This window comes from Bos taurus, chromosome 20 (genome assembly GCF_002263795.3).
Source record: "Bos taurus isolate L1 Dominette 01449 registration number 42190680 breed Hereford chromosome 20, ARS-UCD2.0, whole genome shotgun sequence".
Lineage (NCBI taxonomy): Eukaryota > Metazoa > Chordata > Mammalia > Artiodactyla > Bovidae > Bos > Bos taurus.
The window spans coordinates 13568485-13594338 of NC_037347.1; the positions used below are offsets into that span (position 1 = coordinate 13568485).

General features: G+C 34.5%; 1 protein-coding gene across 9 annotated transcripts in view; it reads right to left on the minus strand.

Annotated features, from left to right (window-relative positions):
* The window catches only part of ERBIN (erbb2 interacting protein), a 129973-nt gene that overhangs the window by 38864 nt on the left and 65255 nt on the right, over window positions 1–25854 (minus strand). For all 9 annotated transcript variants that reach the window (NM_001206153.2, XM_005221458.5, XM_024981265.2 and 6 more), the window contains 10 exons: window positions 23149–23227; window positions 20631–20720; window positions 18453–18509; window positions 13721–13784; window positions 11531–11605; window positions 9586–9730; window positions 8231–8303; window positions 7795–7924; window positions 7370–7485; window positions 5842–5911 (listed from right to left, as the gene is read on the minus strand). In NM_001206153.2, the coding sequence (NP_001193082.1) occupies window positions 5842–5911; window positions 7370–7485; window positions 7795–7924; window positions 8231–8303; window positions 9586–9730; window positions 11531–11605; window positions 13721–13784; window positions 18453–18509; window positions 20631–20720; window positions 23149–23227 (899 nt within the window). The remainder of the gene's footprint in view (window positions 1–5841; window positions 5912–7369; window positions 7486–7794; window positions 7925–8230; window positions 8304–9585; window positions 9731–11530; window positions 11606–13720; window positions 13785–18452; window positions 18510–20630; window positions 20721–23148; window positions 23228–25854) is intronic.

Below are 25854 nucleotides of genomic sequence, written 5' to 3' on the forward strand. Positions count from 1 at the left end.
TACATTTTTAGCCCTTCCTCTCACAAACTTCACACCCAAGATCCCTTCAAGAATGTACGAATACTTGCCAGAGCTTTTGATTCCATCAGCTTCCACTCCAGTTATCCATCACTCTCTAATATCCTTAATCCCAATCTCCATAGAGCCTCTTTCCAACAACTAATAAACATGCTCTCTTACCTTGCCCCTAGTTACCAATTTCTTTCTGTTCTATTCCTTTTCTTTCTTATCCAACCTTCTTAAAAGACTAATCAATAACCATAGATTTCCATTCAGTCATTTATTTATTCCTTAAACTACTTCAATCTGGTATTTGACATATACTTCTAAAACTGCATTAGCTATAGCCAAGGTAAGTTGGCAAGATAGGTATGACTTGCCAAAATATAACTGATGTTTTTCAGACTTCATTTGAACTAACCTCTCATTAGCATTTATCCCGTTGCAACTCCTTTCTTCAGGCCAGCTGTTTCATCCTTATCTTAAAAAACACTGTCATATAGTTCTCTTTCTACTTCTATAGCCACTACTTCAAAGCCTAGTAACCTGTTTGCCACTTAAATGTTAGTATTCCACAGGATTAATCCATCCCTAACATTAAAAAGAGAAAGAAACGGCAACCCACTCCAGTATTTTTGCCTGGAGAATCCCAGGGACAGAGGAGCCTGGTGGACTGCCGTCTATGGGGTCTCACAGAGTCGGACACGACTGAAGTGACTTAGCAGCAGCAGCAACATTAAAAAAATAATTTGACAACAATCCCCTTTGAGAAAATAATAAAAAGCTATGAAACCACTCCCAAGAAAAAGTGATTAAGATGATGGGCTGATATCTCTTCTTATGCTACAAGTCTTCTATAAATCTTACAAATAAAAGGAATAAATATATAGCAGTACTGTGAAAAAAGAAATTAGGTCTTCAAGAGCAATTTTAAGAAATCCTTGGAGGTTAAAAATCAAAAGAATGGAGAAACCAAGAGCACAGAAACCTTAGTTTAAAACAAGGTGGTGGTCATGGTAGTGGTTCAAGGTCACTCGAATTGTTCTGAGTGTCAACTCAATATACCAAAGGTACTTCAAACCCAATAAACCTAACTAGAACTTAATACCTTTATATAAACATATTTCCTTCTCTTGTGGTTCTCCGTTATGGAATCAGTATCCACCTAGTCACTCAGGGTATACCTCTGAGGCTGATGTTTGCCTTTACTCCTTTTCTTCTCACATACATGCATTTTCCACACATTCTATTGATGTGATGTTTACAGTTATGTCCTAAATACAGTCTTTTCACTGGCTCTGTCATCACCGCTTTACTTCAGCCAACATTTTCTGTTGACCTGAGTATGGCAATGGCCTTCAGTAGGCCTTCCCACTGGCATAACCCCTGCTAAATCCATCTTCCATAATGCAGACCCCAAAGCCTTTCTAATAGATCCATCTGACCATGCCACTTGCCTGCCTGTATGTTACACAGGTTCCTTATCTCCTATAGTAGGGCTGCCGTGTATCCCAGGATCACTTCTCTTAAACTGATTACATATATGAATAATTGATTTTAACTATAATGATCAAACATTCAATTTGCCTGGGACATTCCTATTTTTACACTTACTATTCATTCTGACAATTATCATAGAGGACCTTTTCACTATCAAGTGTCCTAGTAAAGCCAATAAATTACACTGAACCTAAGCACAACAATTTTCCTCTGAGCCTAAATATGGCTTTAGAATCCTTTTAAAAATTATAATTTATCAAAGTTGACACGTAAAATTTAAAAAATCTGTTTGTCATCCTTGATACATAATGCAAGTTCCTTTGTATGGCATATAAGATCCTCCATGACCTGGTCTGTGTCTACCTCTGGGGCCTCATGTCCAACTCTTCCACCTTACAGGTTATGCTCTAGTCATAAAACCACTTGTAGAGACACTGATCACACTGCTTTACTAATAAGTGCTTAGGCTGCTGATATCCCTTCTAACCAGAACACTCTTCTTCTTTCGTCGTTTAATACTATTACTCTCTTGAGAAGATTTATTCCTCTTTTAGGCACAGCAGGCATTTCCTCCTCTGGGAAACTGGCCTTTATATCCCCAAGTGACATGCCCCTTCTCTGATCCTGAAGCCTATCAAGTCTTTTACCATACTGTATTAAAACAATTTTCTTAATACCCTTATTTGGCCCATCTTAGTTTGCCTGGCACAGAGTAGTTGTTCAATAAATGGTTCCTGAATAAGAATGACAAAATGAATGAGGGATGAATGATCAACTGTTTTGTTTGGACCTTCTAGAGACTTATGACGGAGAAGGCAATGGCACCCCACTCCAGTACTCTTGCCTGGAAAATCCCATGGATGGAGGAGCCTGGAAGGCTGCAGTCCATGGGGTCGCTGAGGTCGGACACAACTGAGCAACTTCACTTTCACGCATTGGGGACGGAAATGGCAACCCACTCCAGTGTTCTTGCCTGGAGAATCCCAGGGACGGGGGAGCCTGGTGGGTTGCTGTCTATGGGGTCACACAGAGTCGGACACGACTGAAGCAACTTAGCAGCAGCAGCAGCAGCAGAGACTTATGAAAGATTATGTTACTGCATGTACTGCCTATAGGTTTATTTTCTTCATGGTCAGTGAAATGTCCAGAAGCAATTTATTTTCATAATTTATAATCAAACAACTTTCACATATTTTTCTCCCCTACATTTCAACCTCTTACATGGAAATGACTACCTCATACTGTAAGGGAGGTTTTATAGCCACATCACATATGTTTTACTATTTATTACTTTGCTAGACTAAGGAAAACAAAGCCCCATATCATAATTTTAAAAGTAATTTACAAATGAGGTGCAAGAAGAGGTGAATGAGAGAACACTGTACACACGCTATGCGATTAATTTCACCTTAATAAGTCATCTGGCACAATTCATCCATAGCAGTTCTAATATACTAACAGTTCAGAGTCCTCAAGACCAAGAGCCATGTCTCATTCATATTGTTGTAATAGGTACTTGAGCCAGAGCCCAGCAGATGTTTAAACATTTTGTGAGTCCAGCAGCTAAACTTCATATCAGACTTAAAATGTAAATATTCAAGTAAAAGAGATATACATATATACACACACATGTATATATACATGAACTGACACATTTAATAGATGTAGTAATCACTTGTGTTCAAGTTCTAATGAAAACAAAAGTATCATTTTAATACTTCTTTTTCTAATTCATAGAACAAATAGATATACAGACTGATTCATAAATGTGGAGCAATATCAACTTAAGGTTTTTAAGATATTATTAAGAATTGGGGGAAAGGGTTTCTTAGTTAGGAAGTTTAGAGAATTCTGAAATATAGACAAGAGGGTTTCTTTACTATGGGAACACATCAGGGTTGCTAACATAATCCAAAAGAGGGATATAACATGTCTCCCAAGCAAATTTGATGATGGAATTTAGGACTATCATATGAGACTTGTGTATCTAAGCCTTCCATGGGAAAACACAGCTTTAGATAAATCATAAAGTATTGCTCAGACACTAAGCATTAACTTATTAAATGGATCAGTAAATTTTATATTCTGTTTTGTTTAAAAACATTTACTAGTAAGAAATACTTGAGAATAGATACAGAAAAAATGGTTTCCTCATAATTACAGATGAGGTAGTCCTTATTCTTTTCTTTTTGTTCAGGACCTACAATCCATTATTATGGTGACATTATACAGGAGATTTCTTATCCATTAAAACAAGCTTAACAACAGTCTACACAATGAAACTTAGCTAGGCTACTAAGATATGTTCATTGCCCCAGCCTTCTTTCTTTCCATGCACTATAATACACTTAAATCAAACTTTAACCCTCACCATTCCACTAAAACTATTACTCTTCAACATCAATAACTACATCTATCTTAATAAACCCAATGGCCAATTAGCAGTCCTCATATACCTAGTCCTCATATACCTAATTCATCAAAAACACCTGACTTAGTTCATCTTTCCTGAAGTACTTTCTTCATATGTCTCTCTAGATAACACATTCTCTTGTTGGCTGCTGCTTTTTATTTTCTTTCTGGGATCCCTTTTCATTCCTGAGTTCAATGTTTGACCTTCTTCTCTATCTTTTCTAGTAACTGAATGTACTTCCATGGTATAAAATTCCCTTTGCACAATGCTGACTCCCAAATTTTATCTCCAGCCAATATCTGAGTTGCAATTATAGATACTCAACTAATGACTTGACGTTCATAAAATCAAACTATTAACTTTATCCCCAAACTTACTCCTCTCCCATCTTTCCTATCTCAGAAAATGGCAACTCCAATATTGTACTTCCTGAGGTTAAAAACCTAAAAGTCATACTTGTTTCAGTTCTTTCTCTGAAGTTCCATATTTAGTCCATCAGTAAGTCCCTGTGGCGATAGCTTTCTTAAAAATGCATCCCAAATCGAAGCTCTCCTCACAATCTCCACTCCTATCGTATTAGGTGAAATCCAGCAACATGTCCTTCTAAACTAACTGCAACAGCTTTCTTACTTAACTTTTGCTTCCAATACAGAATATCCCACCCTCACCCTCAGCACCCACAGTCCATTCTTCACAAAGCAGCCAGAATGATCTTTTAAAAATGTAAATCATATCTCATTATTTCCTGGAATGAAATACTTCAACAGATTTCTTTCTGCTGCTGCTGCTGCTAAGTCGCTTCAGTCATGTCCGACTCTGTGCGACCCCAGAGATGGCAGCCCACCAGGCTCCCCCGTCCCTGGGATTCTCCAGGCAAGAACATTGGAGTGGGTTGCCATTTCCTTCTCCAATGCATAAAAGTGAAAAGTGAAAGTGAAGTCGCTCAGTCGTGTCTGATTCCTAGCGACCACATGGACTGCAGCCTACCAGGCTCCTCCGTCCATGGGATTTTCCAGGCAAGAGTACTGGAGTGGTTTGCCATTGCCTTCTCCAATATTTCTTTCTACCTCAGAGTAAAACCCCAAGGGATTAGCATGGCCTACAAGGTCCTAGGTGATCTACTCTCAGTTTTCCTCTCCGGATCTAATTGTGTATGTTTTCTCCCTTGCTTATTACATTCCAGTCCTCTGGGCTTTCATCTGTTCCTCAGTCACGCTGAGCTCATTCCAATACTGGGATCTTTATTCTTAGTATTCTTTAAATGCACCCCTCACCCAACTCACATCATGGCTCGCTCTTAATTTCATTTGAGAAACCGCTCTACTGTTCCCTTCTTCAGACAGGTATTTCCTAAATCACTCAATTTAAAATAGTATATTTACTCCAACCCTGCTACTGTTCCGATGCCTAGCAAACTCTTTCTCTGTAGTTCTGAAACATTATTACTTAGTTATTAATTTATCTCAGGTGTCTCCCATGAGAATGTGAACTCAATGAGAACCTAAGAAGATTCTATCTGCTTCATCAGTCTAACTGGCTCCCAGAGTCGTTCACATCCTACTATAAGCTTTTAATAAATGTCTGCCAAAGAAAATTTCAAGGAACAACTCTTAATTCCTTAGAAATACCTCTCTAAGGTTTGTCAAAGTGTTTGATTAGAAACATAATTTAAATTATCAAATGTATACAAATATAAACCACAGAGAGTCTCTATGAAAACATTAAAAACTTAGGGAAGATTTTGTCCTAATGTATTCTTTTACAAATTTAGGAAAAGTCAGGCCAAAAAGGACTTCATGAATCTACACATATTTCACAAAAATGATCTGTATCTGTATGTTTTTACATGTGTATCAGATTAGAACTACTCTTAAATAGTCCTAAATAAATTAGAATGCATAATCAATTTACAAAATCAGAATGCCTACCTGATTATCTGAGAGCCACATAGCAGTCAATTGCTGTAGCTTTGTAAAGCTAAAGGGCAAATTTTTTAATCTGTGGGAAAAAAATGCAAACGAAAATTAAACTTTAAAAATGAGAAATGTTAAAATGAGAACTGGATCTAATGGTCTTCTAAATAATGTTATGTTATTGCATATGAAAATAGGAGAAAAATATTTAATTCAGGAGAAAATCAATTATAGGTCTTTGAACAGGACATAAGACATAATACTATCCAGTTTATAAGAATTAATTTTAAAAATACAAATCTTCTGTTGAATCAATTTGGTTGGGGGGAAAAGTGGATAATTTAATAACCTCAAAAAAATTACCTAGGGAAATCTAGCAACTATCCATACTTTAATGCAAAGGCAAGGACAAATTAAACAAACAATATTTCATAAAATTGCTTTGGATGTTTTATTTGCTAGAGAGAACAAATTGTTATAGGAACCACTCTTAATAAGAGTTTGTTGTTATAAATATTGTACTCTTTTTATTTCACTGTGAGCCAGCACTTTCATACTCAAGACTATTTTAACATTATAATGAGTGAAAATTAAGTAACAGAGATACTTAGTACAATGCTAACTTGAAACAGGACCCTATTTAAAACAAAATGACTATTTAAATTTTCCATCTTATGTTTATTCTTCTATGCCTAATTTCAAAGGAACCTAGGGAATCTAGGTCTCTGAAACTCAAGGTGTTGGAACTTAGGGCTCTAGTTTTAGGGTATAAAGTATGAGCTGAAAGAATTTAATTTTAAAAGGGATTTAGTTTGAAACCACACTGCATAGCTATAATTAACAATTTAAAAGGAGGAAGGTGTGAACAGTCTGAATACCCTAGTCAGAAAACCAAATTTACACTAAAAGCTCTATTTTATAAGCAATGTGAATCACCTTAAATCTGAGTCTTAATTTTTTTCCCTCCATAAAATGGGAATACCTGTTTTATTATTAGGATTATTTTGAATACTTTTAAGATACAACAAAAACAAAATGTAAAAATGCTCTACAAATATTCTTTTATCACTATTAGTCTCTTTACACCAGAAAAAATTATAGACATTTGTTCTTAACCATTGCTTCAATTTAGCATCCCTAGTGATCTATTTGCTTTGTACCTTGGCTGTGTTGTCCAAATTATTTGAGTGGGTGTCTAATCACACGTCTGCCCAGATTAATACAAGGAGTAGGTAAGATTAAAAGCTGCTTTGTTCAACAGCTGTATTAGAGCAAAAATCTGACTTTAGGAATAAAAATGGCTATCATAAGAAGATAATTAAGACTATACAGCAAAAGTCAACATAAAATAAACCAAAACAACCACTGTATCATAATTAATATCAGGTAAAATTATTCTTTCAAATAAAAATTCTACACAAAACCCAAGACTATATATGCAAAGAAAAACATGTATTAGATTTTCTATCACATATAATGGAACTTTAATTTCATCCAATAGATGTCTTCTATAAGCCAAATGGTGAATTACACTGTTACAAACCTATTGTCACTCAAATTGATGACTTTTAATTTTTGCATATCACCCATTTCCTCTGGAAGTGTCTCAAGTTTATTAGAATGGAGAAATAGCACAGTTATATTTTTCCAACTTCCAATCTGAAAGAGAAACAGAATTATGGATTAAAACTTTAGCCTACTGCTTAATAAATGTAACTGAAGTATCATTTTCAAAAGTAATAAAAATACTCTTCTCATGTATAAAAGTAATTACATTTTTCCTTTTCAATTATTAACTTTCACATATGAACAAAAGTATTAGCAAATCAATATAACTAATTATTATCCAGAAAATACATAACTTAGTTACATAATTATCTCTGAAAGAAACTAAAGAAAACCACACTGGACACCTATAATTAATAATTAGAAAAAATAAAAATTCAAAATAAAATTTAAATACAGTACCTCTGGGGGTAACTGTTGTAAGTAATTATGATCCGCAGCAAAGGTTCTTATATTAGTAAGCTGCCCAATAGATGAAGGCAAAGCTTCAAGTTCATTGAAGCTACAATCCAGTTCTTCTATTGATACTAATCTTTAATTAAAAAAGAAAACACATAATTTAACAAAAAATTTCCTGTATATAATCCAAAACTCAAGAACATATGACCATTTGAACTTGACTTTAACAAACCTAGAAAAAAATCTATTTCTACTAAGCTAAAGTTCACCTGTAGAAAAACTGGCCTATCTTGATTATAAATAAATCCAACCTGCAGCCAATTGCTTATTTAAATGTTTTTAGAATCTCCTATTGACGTTAATAATTATCTGAAAAATTATATAGGATGCTGAACTGAAAGAAAAATCTTCTAGTTCTTTTAATACACAAAAATCTTACCCTCCTATAGAGTCTGGTAGATACATTAACTGATTTTCATCTATTTTAAGAGTTGTTACATTCTTCAATGAACCTATTAAGGGAAGAAATAATAAACAATTTTTCATCTTGAACTAGAAGTCAATCAACAGTCAAGTGAGCACATATTACATTTGACATGTATCATAAAGAACTTTTAAAAAGCCAAGCTATCTCATAGAGACACCACCCCAACCCTACCATCTCTCCATGCCCTTACCCTGTATTTACAAGTTTCACATACATATTACCTCTTAACATTAGTATATATTTATCCATTTAGGCCTCACTAAAATGTAAGCTTCATAAGAGTATGTCCTTTTTGTCTCCTTTGCTCACTGTTGTAGCCATGCTCCTTGAAGCAATTCTGTGCCATCACAGTGAAGATACACAGCACAAACTTATGGTATCAAAGGATTAAAGAAGTGGTAGTCCAAAGGTAGTTTTTTCCTAAGAGTATAACAAGCTATTCTACATACTCTAAGTATACTAAATACTAAAACAATAAAAATGAGGTTTAATTTAAAATAAAAAGCATTGGAAAAATTATAGGAGAATTTGCAAAACACAACCTGAGCTATAACAATTATGTAATTCAATTGAAAAATATGTAAAAATATTTCTGATTTTTATATTCAAACATCATGGAGATGCCAATATGTAAGTTTTGGGGTTTTGATAAGATAATTCAACTCCCTTGATGCACCACCAGATAAGTAACTATATAAATACAGTTGACCCTTGAACAACACAGGTTTGAAGTGTATGGATCCACTTACATGTATGTGAACTTTTCAATTTACTACTAGAGTACTGCATGACCCACAGTTGGTTGAATACACAGAGGCAGAACCATGGATAGGGAGGAAATAAATGTGAATACAAAAGTACATCTATAAATTATATGAGATTTTCCCACTGCAGAAGGTTGGCCCCCTAACCACCATCATTGCTGAAGGGTCAACCGTATAATTTTCAAAGGATTTTGCTCATACAGCTGTCTTCTTGTAAGTCTAAAATGAAGTTAAGATAGGAAAAAGTTACTAGGTAAGGGCCATGATCAAGAGTTAAAGCGAATTTGGGTAATCTTTTAAAGGATTCAAACTTTATTACAGTGACAAAAATGACATTTCCTTAAAGAAAAACAGTAATGTCAACAAAAGAGTAAACTGAGTAACTGATCACAACAGGAAAAATTCAAATAGGATCTGTGACTTCAGAAACTATCTTATAAATAAAATTTGATATACGGAAGCTTTGAATCAAGCAATGGCAATAAGTTTCTCAGATTGTATACTAGCAAATTTTAATCACATGAATTAGAAATCAGTACAAACCAATAGTCTCCGGCAGTTGTTGAAGTGAATTGCTTGATAACAGGAGATCTTGAAGGTTTTCACATCCTGAAATTCCTTCTTCAACCATCTCAATATTATTTTTAGAAATATCCAAATATGTGAGCTGTTTCAAACTACCAATAAACTGTAAGTTTAAAAAAAAGGAAATTTAAGGACTCTGTCAATAGCAGTTTGTGAAAAGTTTAGATAAGAAACTTAGTCACAAATTATAATTTATAATTAAATGTTTATATGATAGGTTCATAATTTTTAATGCCATTAGTGATACAATCAGTAAAAGCTAAAAGCTCCTACTATTTTAGCCTAGCAGAGTGACAAGTACATAATTTTCTTTGGGAATTTAGCTGCCCATCATTTGCAAGGGAGTTAGTACATATGGGGATTCATATGGCTTTAGGTCTGAGAATAAACACAATGTCAGCTGCTAAGAAACTACATGGAAAATAGCCTATTTCAACAATTCCCTGGGCAAAATGAAACAGGATACAAAGTCAACTGCAACCCCTGGGAAGGACATACTCCATGACATTAGAAAGAGACTTAAAGTTGACCCTTGAACAACACAGAATTTCACAGACCCATTTACACATGGATTTTTTTCAACAGTAAATACTACAGTACTTCATTGTAGTTGGTTCAATCTGTGGATGCAGAACATCAGACCCTGAGGACGAATCCTTGTTACGAAGGAATTTCAAATAGGGAAAGCTGACTATAAATTACACAGATTTTTTCCACTGTGTAAAGGGTTGGTGCTCCTAATCCCTGAGTTGTACACAAGTCAACTGTGTTTTACAAAAATTTATTATAGAAATATAAAAATTTTAATCAAGAAATGTGTTGACAAACCGAATCGAAAAATGCGTGGAAGATTTAAATAGACATTCCTCCAAAGAAGTCATACAGATGGTTATAAGGCATATGAAAAGATGCTTGACATCATTAATTATCAGAGAAATGAAAATGAAAATTACAATGAGGTATCACTTCACATATAGTCAGAATGGCCATCATTAAAAATCTATAAATAAAAAATCTATATATAATATATGCTGGAAAAGGCATGGAGAAAAGGGAGACCTCATACACTGCTGATGGAAATGTAAATTGGTACAACCATTATGGAGAACACTAAGGAGGTTCCTTCAAAAACTAAATATAGAACTACAATATGATCCAGCAATCCCACTCCTGGGCATATATCTGGAGAAAACCACAATTCAAAAAGATACATACACCCCAAACTTTACTGCACTATTTACGATGGCCAAGACATGGAAGCAACCTAAATGTCTACCGACAGAGCAATGGATAAAGACGTTGTACATATATACAATGGAATATTACTCAGCAATCAAAAAGAAATAATGTCATTTGCAGCAACGTGGGTGAACCTAGATATTGTCACAATGAGTGAAGTAAGTTAGACAGAGAAAGACATGTATCATATGATATCACTAGTATGTGGTATCTAAAAAAAAGGATGGTACTAATGAGCCTATTTACAGAACAGAAATAGAGTTACACATGTAGAAAACAAACTTATGGTTACCGGGGGAAAGGGGTCAAGGGATAAATCTGGAGATGTGGATTGACATATACACACTACTATATATAAAACATGTAACTAATAAGGACCTACTGTATAGCACAGGCAACTCTACTCAATAATGATCTATGTGGGAAATGAGTCTAAAAAAGAGTGGATATATGAATATGTATAACTGATTCACTTTACTGTACACCTAAAACACAACATTGTTAAAAAAAAAAGTATTGACAATAAAAAAATGTAATTTGCTTCTATTTAACAGTATTAAGAATAATCATTTTAAACTCATTAAACGTACTTAAAAAGTATAATTCGTAAAAATGCAAAGGACAGACAGCAATAAGCAAAGTCTTTAAAATTTGATATACACACCCCTGGAATAAAAGTCAGTCTATTACCATCCATCCAAAATTCTTTCAATCCACTTAGCTGCTCAAGTACTTCAGGCTGTTTAAATGGAAGTGGAGGAGGAGATACATTAATTTATTTGAATATATTTATTTGGCAAAAGAAGCTCCCCTGGGTATTTCTAATAATAACTTTCAGTTTTAAAGACATTTTTTTAAATTACGAGGGGGAAAAAAGCAGAGCCAAAACTCAAGTCTTTCCACTGTGTTATAGTTATTACACAAATATTACTAAAGACATTCCATAATAGCAGATTGTACAAATTAAGCTTTTGATTACATAACAGGTTAAAGTATTTACACAATTAATAAGATCCATTACTTTCAAGAATACAATAAAAGTATACTCTCAATCATTATCCACAAAAAGATGTAGAATTTTAGGAAATCTTAAAGAAAAGCTATTCCCTGATGACTAAGAGGGAGGAAAAAAGAAGGCAAGCTACATCTTAAAAACCCAATCCTAAGGAAAAGTATGTAAACCAAGGCATAACAAACCTACTGTGTTATTTTAAGCTTCTAGTAATTACATAGAATACTGTTTTGTGTTGAGGACCAAAAAATTAAAGTGACTTAATGGACTTGGTATTCAGGCAAAATTTACCCTTAGGTTATTCACCCTTGGAGGCTCTTCTGAATGAATCCTTTAAAAATATTTCCATTAACCCACAAACCTGTGTCCAATCATTGACATTATGATGGCATTGAGGTGTCATCATATCTCATCACTATAACACGAGTAACACATACAAGGCATGTCACTCAGATTTACTATTAACATATAAGTAAGAATTCTAGGTGTAACTTGGATTAAAAAAGTCTTTTTGTGCTTTGCATGTGTATGCTCAGTTGTATCTGACTCTTTGCGACCCTATGGACTGTAGCCTGCTAAGCTCCTCTGTCCATGGGTTTCCCGGGCAAGAATACTGGAGTGGGTTGCCATTTACTTCTCCAGGGGATGTTCCCACCCCAGGAATTGAACTCGCGTCTCCGGCACTGGCAGATTCTTTACTACTGAGCCACCTAGGAAGCCCCTTTTGTGCATTACCTGTTACAACTGTAATTTTTTTAAAAATGTGTAATACTGGAAGAAGGAAATGGTCCAAAATTTAATGATTTTGAATTCTGCTCTGATTTATAAAATTAACAGCAATTTAGAAACTTAAAATAGTTAATATGGCAATAGATTCATACATGTAAAGACAAATACTGAGAAAATATGTAACAGATAATTTACGAAGCACAGAATATGCATTTTTTTAAAAAGAGTAAAACATCTACAAAACACAGTAAGATTCATCATATACCAGCTTCAATTAAAATACAGAATATGAAAGACTATTTTAGAAAAAATATGAGATACCCAAAACCACCATGCTCCTCCAGTGACTTCAGCTGAAAAGCTATTTAGTGAGCTAATACAATTTCCACAGGACAATTATGCAGCAACAGTGCTGAGAAACTCTTGTTTGTGACTATCACTTGAAACTTGCAACAATTAAAAAAAAAAAAGACTTGTAAACACAGTGTAAAAATTTCAATGATGATTTTTCAAGTTAAGGAGCTTCTCTTCAAAAAACAAATATCTAGCTTATTATCTGAGTTCTCTTGGAGCAATGACTGAAGACAACAAATTGCTTATATTCTTTTCGATTCAGCATCATACTACTTTGAAAACAAAGCAAAAACGCAATCCAGAGGTCTCATTACCAACTCGAAAATAACAGCTGTTTCATTCAATGTTTTTTCTTTTAGCTATTAAGTAAAATTATAGAGAAGTATGCTACTACTGAATAAATTCCTAAGCAATATTCCCATGAAGTTATTTTTGACTCAAGTTATTTTCCTGATGCATTCTAGTCTGATGAAAGCTTTTCCCTTATAATCTTTCAGAATTTCTACTTTCTGTGCCCAAAACTATTAATTACCTTTTCCATGGGCTTCTCATTAATTTTACATTTTTACCCTCACTCCTATTAGATGTTATCTGTTCAATTATCCTGTCAAAAATTTTTATATCTTGTCTCTCCAAAATATGTGTGTATCTTTATCTGATTTTATACTTTAAAAATGCAAAGAAATAAATACCTTAATTTTCACATTTTTTCTTGATCAAATGAATGACTTACGGATAGTAAGGTTGGTGAGAACTTACCACTTCTGTGAATTCATTACTTCCCAAGTCCAGTCTTTCCAGCTGGGTCAGTCTATTCATTGTTCTATGCACAATGGAGTAATGAGGTATTAAGTATACAAAAAAAAAAAAAATTAAAAGGAAACTTATAAAATATTCTTATGTATTACTTAATAACATATAGACTTTCAAATGTTGACAAAACAAAAATAATGATTTTCTAAGAAACAAGTCACATTTAATTTCTAAATAAAAATGAAATAAGTTATTAATTATTCTCTGATTTTGGCTTCTCTCCAGGTTATTTCTATTCTTTTTTATTTTACTTTTTGGCCATGCCACACAGTATGTGGGATCTTAGTTCCCCAACCAGAGATTGAGCCTGCGCCCCCTGTATTGGACGTGTGGAGTCTTAAAACACTGAGCCATCAGGGAAATCCCAGGTTATTTATATTCTTAAGATGTAATTGCAGTAATTACACAGACCAGAATACCAGTAATTCACTTTGCATTTTTTGTCTTTTTCACAGAATAACTTCTTAGATGGTATAAATCAACTAATGATTAGATTGTTAGGTAGCTTCATATTAATTACTACCATTTTTCAAGACTGATGGTGTATTTGTAAAAAACTTTAAGATAATTAACTGAAAATTCCAAGAACAGTAAATATTACATTGTTCTCCACACTTTCAAATTAAATTCAATACAATTCACAACAACGTTTTGCATGAATCAAAAATATAATTAGGAGACTGTATTTATTTTAAATTAAAGCTACAATATACCATTTTTAAACTTTCAACTCAATACCAACAGTTCTCTGCCATTACAGAAACTTGAATATACAAACTGATTTCATGATGAAATAAACTAAGTTGTATTTTATATTCCTTCAATAAAGGCGCTTCTTAAAGTGAACTATTAATTAATTCAAATATATTTATACTCTAAAATTATTATTTTTAGAAAAACCTATTATTTAATAGATTGCTACCAGGTACCCAGATAAGGAACTACATTAAATTAAAAAAAAATCGGAGGGCACACCATCCCACGTGGCCTGGGGGAGGTTCCCCAACTAGTGACTGAACCCTGAACACAGCAGTAAAAGTGCTGAATCCTAACCAACAGACCACACTAGAGAACTCCTTAGGAACTATATTAAATCTTTTTTGCATATGGCAAAATAGAATCATCATATCATCAATATTATCAACGTGTTAACTGGAAAATTAACATCATTAAAAACCAAGAGGCTCCTTAAATTATGACATAAGAACACATATTATTTCTATCTTCTCTTGACATTCAACAAATTAGTAATAGAAAGTAAAATAAAATCAGCTTAAATCTCCCTGGTTTTTTAGTGAAAAAAAAAGCATATAATAATTGTAAAGTAATTTATTATGTTGTGCATGTGTGCTAAGTCGCTTCAGTCGTGTCCCACTCTGTGCGACCCCATGGACTGCAGCCCACCAGGCTCCTCTGTCCATGGGATTCTCCAGGCAAGAATATTGGAATGGGTTGCCATTTCCTTCTTCAGGGTATCTTCCCGGCCCAGGGATCGAACCTGGGTCTCTTATGTCTACCTGCATGGCAGGCAGGTTCTTTACCACTAGCGCCACCTGGGAAGCCCAATTATTATGTTACTCACCTAATATTACAGAAAGCTAATTTTCCCAAACCCTTTCATTTTAAATATGCCATTTCATCAACACTCCTTTAATTTAATTCATCTCCCAGTACCAATTTTTCTCAAAGTTGCTTTAACTTTGACTCTCTGAGTGCCTATTTTCAGGTTCTATGAAATATAAAAATTTGACTTCCTTTACTCATATCTGTCTTTGTCCAGAAAACCTGTAATTCAGTTCCAATTTGCTTTACTACAAAGTGAAAAGGTGTTTCCAGGATCTTTCTCAAGAAAGATTAGATACTAATTCCTACATCCATAATACTACACCAGGTTCATATGTGAGAAAGGTAAAGAGAGCTGTGAGGAGGGAGTAAGACTGAAAAAAGAAAATATGGTCTTATTTTTCTTAATTCAATATTGTTATATGATAACACAGAAAATTCACATGTAGCAATTCACTTTATATCAACAAGGGTAATTTTTATTTTTTTAAGGGTATAAAAACCTTTACACTGGAAAACTCAATTATAAACAACATCCTTAAAAATCTAAGTTTTAAAACTCATTTAGGAAAACATAAATGACAGATATGTAATAAAAAAGATGAAATACATTGTAAAATTTTAAAAGCATCTCCATCTCAACTTGCTGTAGCTAACATGGGCATATTTGGTCCTACTTCATTTAAGATCCAGCTTCCTACTTCAAGGAGAAAGTAAAAGCAACCATCCCTCAAATTTCCTTCTGCTTATCTCTAAACTTTCTTCGTATTTAACTCATTTTTACCTTCTCTTCTCCTGTCTCAGAGGGGAAATATACATCATTTGTGTTTTTGGTACTGGGCCCTCCAGGATTAACATGGTATTAAATTTCACTGAACTATATATTTAAAATAGCTTTTTCACTGTTCAAATCTTTGATCATAAAAAGATCTACTCACATAACCTGATGCACATGACTTTCCTGACACATAAAACCATGGCCTCTTTTTAATCTGTGAGGCCTCAAATATTGTAATCATGTCTTTAAAAAAGCAATAAAGAATTACATTTGCAAATACATGAGAGAGTCCAATCTGAGGTTAAAATTAAAATATAAGGAGATAAAATAAGTGAATTACCTATGATATCAAAGACACCATATTAACTGCAGGCTTAGCTATTTCAGTAAACAATTTATACCCAGATTATTCAAATCTCTTAACAGTCAAATTCTGAGCTAAGGATTCATCAATGCCAATACCAAATCTCCAAAAAGTCAAACCTTTTTGAATTTTAATGAGGATAATTCTCATTTTAATTTATACTAACAACTAACAACATACACTGTAATCATCTCAGTCTTTTGGGAATCAAAACCATGTGCGCTTCTTGCCCTCAGAGATTTATACTCACGGGCTGGAGTGGGGAAGAAGAAGGACCAAGTACATGTGCACATGAGAATATGCTAGCCAGGTAGAAAGAGAGGAAAATGTATTTTAAAAATTAGACTAATGTGGTAAATATCTTAACTGATATAAATAAGATGCTACAAAAGTTGAGTACACAGAACAACGAAATCCTGGAAAATGGGAGATGCTTCTATCAAGAGGTGACAACACTTGACAAATAAATTGCAACAGGAGACTGGGAAGTTTTCTGTAAGGGTCAGATATTTTAAGCTCTGCATATAGTCTCTGTCACAGCTACTTGACTCTACCACAGTAGAGCAAAAGCAGCTATAAACAACATGTGAGTGACTGAATGAATGCGACTCTAATGAAATTTATTTAGGAAAAAATAGGCACTGGGCCAAACTTAACCAGTCTGTAGTTTGCCACTGCCTAAACTATAAAATGGAGAAGGAAATGGCAACCCACTCCAGTACTCTTGCCTGGAAAATCCCACGGACAGAGGAGCCTGGTTGGCTGCAGTCCATAGGGTCGCAAAGAGTCAAAGAGTCGGGCACGACTGAGCAACTTCACTTTCACTTTTCACTTTCGTGCACTGGAGAAGGAAATGGCAACCCACTCCAATGTTCTTGCCTGGAGAATCCCAGGGACAGGGGAGCCTGGTGGGCTTCCGTCTATGGGGTCACACAGAGTCGGACAAGACTGAAGTGACTTAGCAGCAAACTATAAAAGTGGTCGTGTATGGATGTGAGAGTTGGACTGTGAAGAAGGCTGAGCGCTGAAGAATTGATGCTTTTGAACTGTGGTGTTGGAGAAGACTCTTGAGAGTCCCTTGGACTGCAAGGAGATCCAACCAGTCCATTCTGAAGGAGATCAGCCCTGGGATTTCTTTGGAAGGAATGATGCTAAAGCTGAAACTCCAGTACTTTGGCCACTTCATGCAAAGAGCTGACTCATTGGAAAAGACTCTGATGCTGGGAGGGATTGGGGGCAGGAGGAGAAGAGAACGACAGAGGATGAGATGGCTGGATGGCATCAGTGACTCAATGGACCTGAGTCTGAGTGAACTCCGGGAGTTGGTGATGGACAGGGAGGCCTGGCATGCTGCAATTCATGGGGTCGCAAAGAGTTGGACACAACTGAGAGACTGAACTGAACTGAACTGAAACTATAAAAACACAGTAGTGAATCAGGATGTTTTAAGACATATCTTCAATAAAGGATGTAGACCAGTGCATTTTGAGTCTGTAGATCTATTTTCATTTTATTTTTTGCTCTTGGACTGTCATCTCCTCCTGATGTTAGCTTACCAGTAGGGGGCCTTCCATTCCATTTCTAATTTACAACTGACTAAAACCATACAAGTTCTGAGAACTAGAGTTAATCAGACTTCACATAGAAGACTTTATGGATCTCTTTAAGGAGTACTAAGAAAGAACTCTAGTATAGAAATGGGGACCTTTATTTGGGACTCAGGTGAGCTTTACATACTTATTATTTTGACTTTTGTTGCATAAGACTGAGTTCTAGAAAGCTATGAAATCACTAAGAAATACTGAGAGATGTATAGATTGTTATATTGAACACCACTAATTAAAATACAATGACCACAAATGTAAGTCTTTTAAAATAATTTGTACTCATATTTTAGATAATAGAGAATTAATATTTCTCTAAGAATTTAAAATGCCAAACTAAATTTTGGAAAAGATAACACCTTTACTTACTTTGGCAACATTTTCAACTGGTTTTCTCTAAGTTCTAATATTTGGAGTTTAGTTAATCTGCAAAATAAATAAAATAAATCAAGCATCTATGACAAAGATGAAGAATTTAATTAATGAATTAATGTCATCCTCTAAAGATTTAAAGCAACCAATATTCATTGTGTAATTACAATGTGTAGAATTTAGTGTTAAAAATTACACAAAAATACAAAGACAGAAAATACTATTTTTGCTCCTCAGAATTAATGGGGGAGAAGCTGCAATAAATATTTCTAAACATAGCCAAAGTAACTGTCCCCTAATGTCAATCCTAATAAACTTTGTGCATTTTAATGAAATCCTCCCCCAAATTATTAGTCATTAGTAGATTAGAGAACAATAATTTAAGTCTATAGTTTAGGTCTGAGAGAGAAAAATAAAGAAACAAAACAGGACATGGATAGGGAGAAATCCTCTGGCACTTCAGTGATGCACGTTCCAATAAAATTAGAGGATAAATGAGCAGAAGAACTGGTCCAGAAGTGCTTGCTAATGCTGCAAGTGGCAACCATATTAAAATATACAACATATCAGGTCAGCAGGGTGTATACTTTAAACTTACAGAGTGTTACATGCCAAATATATTTCAATTTAAAAAAGTGGTCCAAATGCCAGACACAGAAATCTAACAAGTACATGAAATGTATGTATGTATACACATATGTGTATGTGTATGCCAGCATACACATATGTGTATGTGTATATATGTGTGTACATAGATCCATATATATGTGTATGTATATAAAAATATAAAGCATTATAATGTGGGTCCCACAGTTCACTGGGTTACAACAATGCCCCAAATTCTTTTTACTTTATTCAAGTACAATTAACAAACAACATTTTGTTGGTTTCAGGTATATAACATAATGATTTGATGTCTGTATATACATCGTTGAACATGGCATCAGAAGATGGAGTAACCACTTGAGCTAAAGTTAACCCACGGTTAACCCTTGAAAAACATGGGTTTCAACTGTGTGAATCCACTCATATACAGATTTTTTTCCCAACAGTAAATACTATGGTACCACACAATCTGTGGTTGGTTGAATCTAATGGATTTGGAACCCTGGATACTAAGGAACTATAGCTGTGGAGGGCCAACTGTAAATTATATGCAGAGTTCTACGGTGTTGGGAGGATCGGCACCCCTAACCCCTGCATTGTTCCAGGGTCAACTACATTGTGAAATGGTTACCAAAACAAGTCTAGTTAACATTTGTCACTATACTTAATTATATAAAAAAAAAATGTTTCTTCTTAAGATGACTTTTAAGATGTATTCTCTGAAGAAACTTTCAAATACACAATATAGTATGGTTAATGATAATCACCAGGACTTTGCATCCCCATGATTTATTTTATAAACTGGAGGTTTGTATCATTTGACTACCTTCACTCATTCTGCCCATCTCTACCCACCACTCCACTTCTGGCAAACACCAATCTTTTCTCTGTATTTATGAGGTTGGGGTTTCGGTGGTTATTTTAGATTTCACATCTAAGTGAGACCATATGATATATCTCTCTTTAAGAAGAAAAAAGAACATTGCCATATTAACACATATTTGGATAGCACTTTCTCTAGTAATTAATTTGAACACAATAATAATTTAATACCTACTGTTCATTTACTGATTCATCTTTTCATTAGAAAAATTACTCAGGGAATATAATACAGCAAGAAGCACAAATTTAAGGAGGGAGCAACGGGCTGGATCCCAGAAACACATTTTTCTTTTCTCTAGAACTTCGATTCCAGTGAAGAAGACAGATAAACCAGTAATTAGATCATTTTAAAAATATGTAAGTGCTGAGAATAAAGCATTCTATCTCAAATATACAAAAATTATTCCAATTTAAACTCCTTATTTTTATGTACTTTAAAACCAAGTCTTAAACTACTTTTTTCTTTTAAACTTTCACTGCTTATTTTTATTGGGAAAATAAATTTAAAGTCAAAATAACAAGTGCTGAAGAAACTATAAAAACTACAATGATTGGAAATAATTACAAAAGAAGAGCCCACGAAACTGTAATTAACAGTATTGCTAAAGCAACCTGTAGTCTGGTAAACTTTGCAAAAGTTTTGTTAACAGCTAACAAGAGAAGGTTTTAGAAGAAACTATAACTTACCTGCCAAAATTAGCTGGCAAGAACTCAAGGAAAGCATCATTCAGATATAACTGGGTTAAGTTTAACAGCTGAGAAAATCCATCAGGAAGCCTATATAAAATAAACCAGGATTTAAATTTAATTCATATGCAGAATTTTAGCTATTAAAATCTAAGAAACAGTCTAACCAACACATGTTCTTAACAGATAACAGCTATCTCTTTTATGAGTGATCCTCAAATTGAGATTTACCTTTTATAATAACTTACAGCTTCAATGTTTGTTTCTTTATCATTTTGTAAAAAGGAAGTAAAGCAGTATTTGTCTCAGTAAGATAAAATCTGCACATAACAGTCAACTATGAATGAACCTCAACACAGAGAAATGTATTTAGGACATGACTATGACATCACCAGGCACTCTTGAAACTCACCTTATCTAACATAAATTGAAAGGACTAGATAAAGAATTCTAAACTTTGACAGTATTGACTTTTGTTGTTGTTGCTTAGTTGCTAAGTCGTGTTCAATTCTTGTAATCCCATGGACTGCAGCCCGCCAGGCTCCTCTGTCCATGGGATTTTCCCAGGCAAGAAAACTGGAATGAGCTGCTATATCCATCTCCAGGGGATCTTCCCCACCCAGGGACTGAACCTGCAACTCCCACACTGGCAGGTGAATTCTTTACCACTGAGCTGCCTGGTAAGCCAGCTGACTTTTGCTGCTGCTGCTAAGTCGCTTCAGTTGTGTCGGACTCTGTACGACCCCATAGATGGCAGCCCAGCAGGCTCCCCCGTCCCTGGGATTCTCCAGGCAAGAACACTGGAGTGGGTTGCCATTTCCTTCTCCAATGCATGAAAGTGAAGTTGCTCAGTCGTGTCTGACCCTCAGCGACCCCATGGACTGCAGCCTTCCAGGCTCCTCCGTCCATGGGATTTGCCAGGCAAGAGTACTGGAGTAGGGTGCCATTGCCTTCTCCAGCTGACTTTTAGGGCCGGATAGTTTTGTGTTGCCAGGAGGCTGTCTTCTGCATTAGCACCTTAGCCTCTAAATCACCTGAAGCTAGCACTTTCCACCACCGTAAGTTGTGTAAACCTCTAAATCGCTTGAAGCTAGCTAGCACTGCCCACCACAAGTTGTGTAAACCAAAAAATGTCTTCAGAATTTACCAAATGACTGTTAACAGCAAAACTGTCCCCATTTGAGAACTACTGGTTTCAATTATTTTCCATTTCAATATGTGGTCCCTAAATAATCAAATAAAGATCATATAATTTTATAATGACCAAATGAGAACTAATATTAATAGCTGAATGACATTTAGGGTCATATAAGAACCTATAAATAACTTTGCTTTTATTTCCTCTGGCTAACAAAATAAATTACAGATCTAGAACTTGATGCTAGAATAGTATTTTCAGGTAAAGGTAAAACATCATCTTTACATGTTTGCCTTTACATGTTTGTCTATGTTTGGAAAAACCTTTTAAGTTTGTACATACAAACCTTGAAGTTGTGAGCTTTCAAAGATGTGAACATGCATCTGCAGGTTCAAACCTAAGAGTTCACGTGTCTGGAATACACTGTCATAAGCATGCGTCCTCTACAACTGGTATGGTTCTGTGTACTTTACTGAAGAGTATGATATTTAGTACAGAAGTAGTATGGTATCTTTATTTCAAGCCCAGGATGTGCAGAAGCAAGCATAAAAGCAGCAGTGACGGAGCTGGTAGGACTGTATTTTTCTAGGTACTATACTGTAAGATTAAAAATGTTATCTGTATATTTTGTTTGTTTTTTATGTATTTATGTGTGGAAAGTATTATAAACCTATTACAGTATAGTACTGTATAGTTGATTGTGTTAATTGGGTATCTAGGCTAACTTATGAATAAACTAGCCTTATGAATGTGCTCTCAGAAGCAACTCGTTCATATGTAGGGGATTTACTGTAATTATGAGAAAGCTGGTTTCAACTTTCATTTTAGCTATACTAAGCTATGCTTTACAATATTCATCTTTTGCTTTGTCATTCTATTTTTTCAAAATTTAACAGCTCTGTTACTAGGAAAGCATTCTGCTTCAAGCCATTATGATCACAAAAGAATATGTGTGACCTTTGGTATATAATACAACCAATCACCTAGCTTTTTCCTTTTTTGTTTTTAGCTTTTTGACTTTTCAGTTTCTCTTATTTTCAAAATTTTGAGTGTGCCACACATTGGATGTGCAAGTGAAGACATTCTTATATTGCACAAGTAACACTGAGCTAAGGAGGCCTAGATCCTAGTCTCATTTTTGACATTAACTAACCATAGGACTTGGAGAACACCACTTGCATTGTCTGTATGGATGTCAAATTTACCTTTGTAATATACGAGGTTGGGAAGAGTATTAAAAAGGCTCCTTTTTAATCTAAAACTAAAATTTTGTATAGATTTAAGACTGATATTAACTGTTGATTAAAATGTAGAAAGTAGTGTTCTACTTTATCATAGTTGCTTTATTGACATACTATAATTCAACAGAGAAGAACTTACTTGGAAATAGGATTTACACTGGCCTCCACAACTGTCAAAACTTTACAATTTTTTATATTTTCTGGAAACTCTTGTATTCCTAGAAAATGAACAAATAATCATTAACTGTAAAGAATCTATTAATTACAAAGGAGAAAATCATAACAATATTAATAATTAATGTACACTTTACAGATTCAAAATTTATCAACAGAGTAGAATCTCGATAAACTGGCAACACCAATGTCAACCAAACAGAATCACCTCCACAACAATTTCTCTCTTCTGTTTCGCCTCTTTATGACTACTGCTCATTATCAGACATGACTAAGAAACTGAACAACAAACTATCTCGTTTAGTTTTACCCTCCTTTCCTTCTCGCTGTTCATCAGAAAATCAGTGCCTTCTCTGTGTGGTGTTAGGGACACAAAATTCAGAATAATCAGCATTCTTTCTGTGTTTTCACATAAAAAGAGGCACTACTTTAAAAAATTTTTCATTGGAGTATAGTTGATTTATAATGTGTTAATTTCTGCCGTACAATAAAAGTGAATCAGTTAAACATATACATATATTCATTTTTTAAAGACTCTTTTCCTATATAGGTCATTACAGAATATTAAGAAGAGTTCCTTGTGCTATACAGGAGGTCCTTATGGTCCTTATTATTTATCAAATTTTTATATAGTAGTGTATAAAAGAGGCATTACTTTTTAAATCCTGGGTTCCAGATTGAGCTGGCCTCCAATACATATAGGGTAACAAAGCTGAAGGCAAAGCTGAAGATAGAAGAGGTATGATAGAGAATATGCATCAGATATGCCAATGGACATGCCTGAGGCAGTTATACATCAATACTTCTGCAAAATACAACACGAACGTGACAAGTCAAATTATGATAGAAGTTTCTAGGCACTTAATCTTACCTCAACTTGTCTCAGCAAAAATATAGCAACAATAGTTGAGTTAGCAACAATCCACAGACCAACTTTAAGTAGTACTGTTGTAATCCAGACTAGAGGAATGCAAATTAATAACTTAAAAAAAGAATGTTCCCAAAATTCTATTAATAGAAAACTCATTCCTTCACTAACACATGATTACTCCAAAGGGCTGACACTGGAGGATCACTTAAGGCTCTGTCAACCTCATGAATGTACTATTCTAAGCAAGTTTATTACAGAGCCAACCACAGAATTTCAGATGATGAAAAATGAAATGATACAAAATCATCAACTGGCAAATACTACAGCAATAACTGATCAGTCAAAACTTAGCAATGGATGCTAAAATTAGTGGGTAAAAGAATGAAGAAAAACAATATATCGATATCGTTTCAAAGCTTCTCCCCCAAAACACATATTTTTTAAGAGGGAAAAGAGTAAAGAACTCTCACAGGCACCAACCACTTCAACGATTTAAAAGGCAGCAGTTACCAGTATCATCACAGAGCAACTCATCTTCAGATGCACTGAGAAGGGGCGCAACACCTATGTCACATTCCTTCCCCAGACACCAACCTGAATTTAACCATCAGCAAATATCAAACAAATCCACATGAAGAGCAGTCCTATAGAACTGGCCAGTAATCATCAAAACTATCCAGGTTAAAAAAGTTAAAGAAAAACTGAATAACCACCCAGATAAGAGGAGACCAAAGAGAACTGCCTATGGTCAACATCTAAACCTACTACTACCATCACTACTACACACAGACATGCAGGCACACAAACGGAAGACAGCTGAGTAAGACTGGGAGGCCATACCATTATCAGTCAATATCACTGCTGTTCTATATAACTGCAATTATTACCAATGGGGGAAACTAGGTGGTAAGTACAAGAGTACCAATTTGTACTGTTTCTTAAAAATGCATGTAACTCTACAATCATCTCAATAACAACTTCAAAAATCTGGGCTCAATGGTTAAGGAAAGATTTTTATCATTGTTGTTGTTATTAAAAGTCAATTTCCCTAAAAGTTTCAAGATGGTTCATTTTAAAGAACTTTTGCTAGAATTTACAGAGTTCATGTAAAGATTCAAATCAGAAAATGTTAACACTGATGGATATCTAACAATATTAAGGAATTACTGTTAGCTGTCTTTCTATAAATTGTGGTTAATAGTAGAGTGGCTTCATCTTGAAATATTTATGTATGAGAGAGATTGTTTGGCAAAGTATGAGGTATACATGTAACATACTGATTGGTATATTACAGTTCTGGTTGATAGGCACATCAGATTTACTGTATTATTCTCTACTTAGATAACAAGACTTTTAAAAAATGACTTTAAAACAGCTATGGTACTTAAAGGGAAAAAATGAACAAAATGATGGGGAGGAAAAGGTTAAATGTAAGAAATGGAAACTTTACAAATGATAAAAACAATACATCTAAATGAAAAAACCACAGGATAGGATTTAAAGAAGATTAGTCACTGCAGGAGAAAATGTCAATGAGACAGAAGACACAGTAACAGAAACTAGCCATTATGAAACCCAGAGGGCAAAAAGTAAAGAAACCCAGTGATACCTGGGACAATGCAGGCAGATTAACGTATTTATCTTTAGAAGTACTTGTTGTGTGAGGGGAGAATCTTTGCCTCTCTTGTGCACTACTGGAATAGGACATGGTACATAGTTATCAGTGTCACTCAATAGCTTCCAAATTCTTTACCAGGGTGGCAATACCAATTTTCATACTATAATACCTATTCATATCTT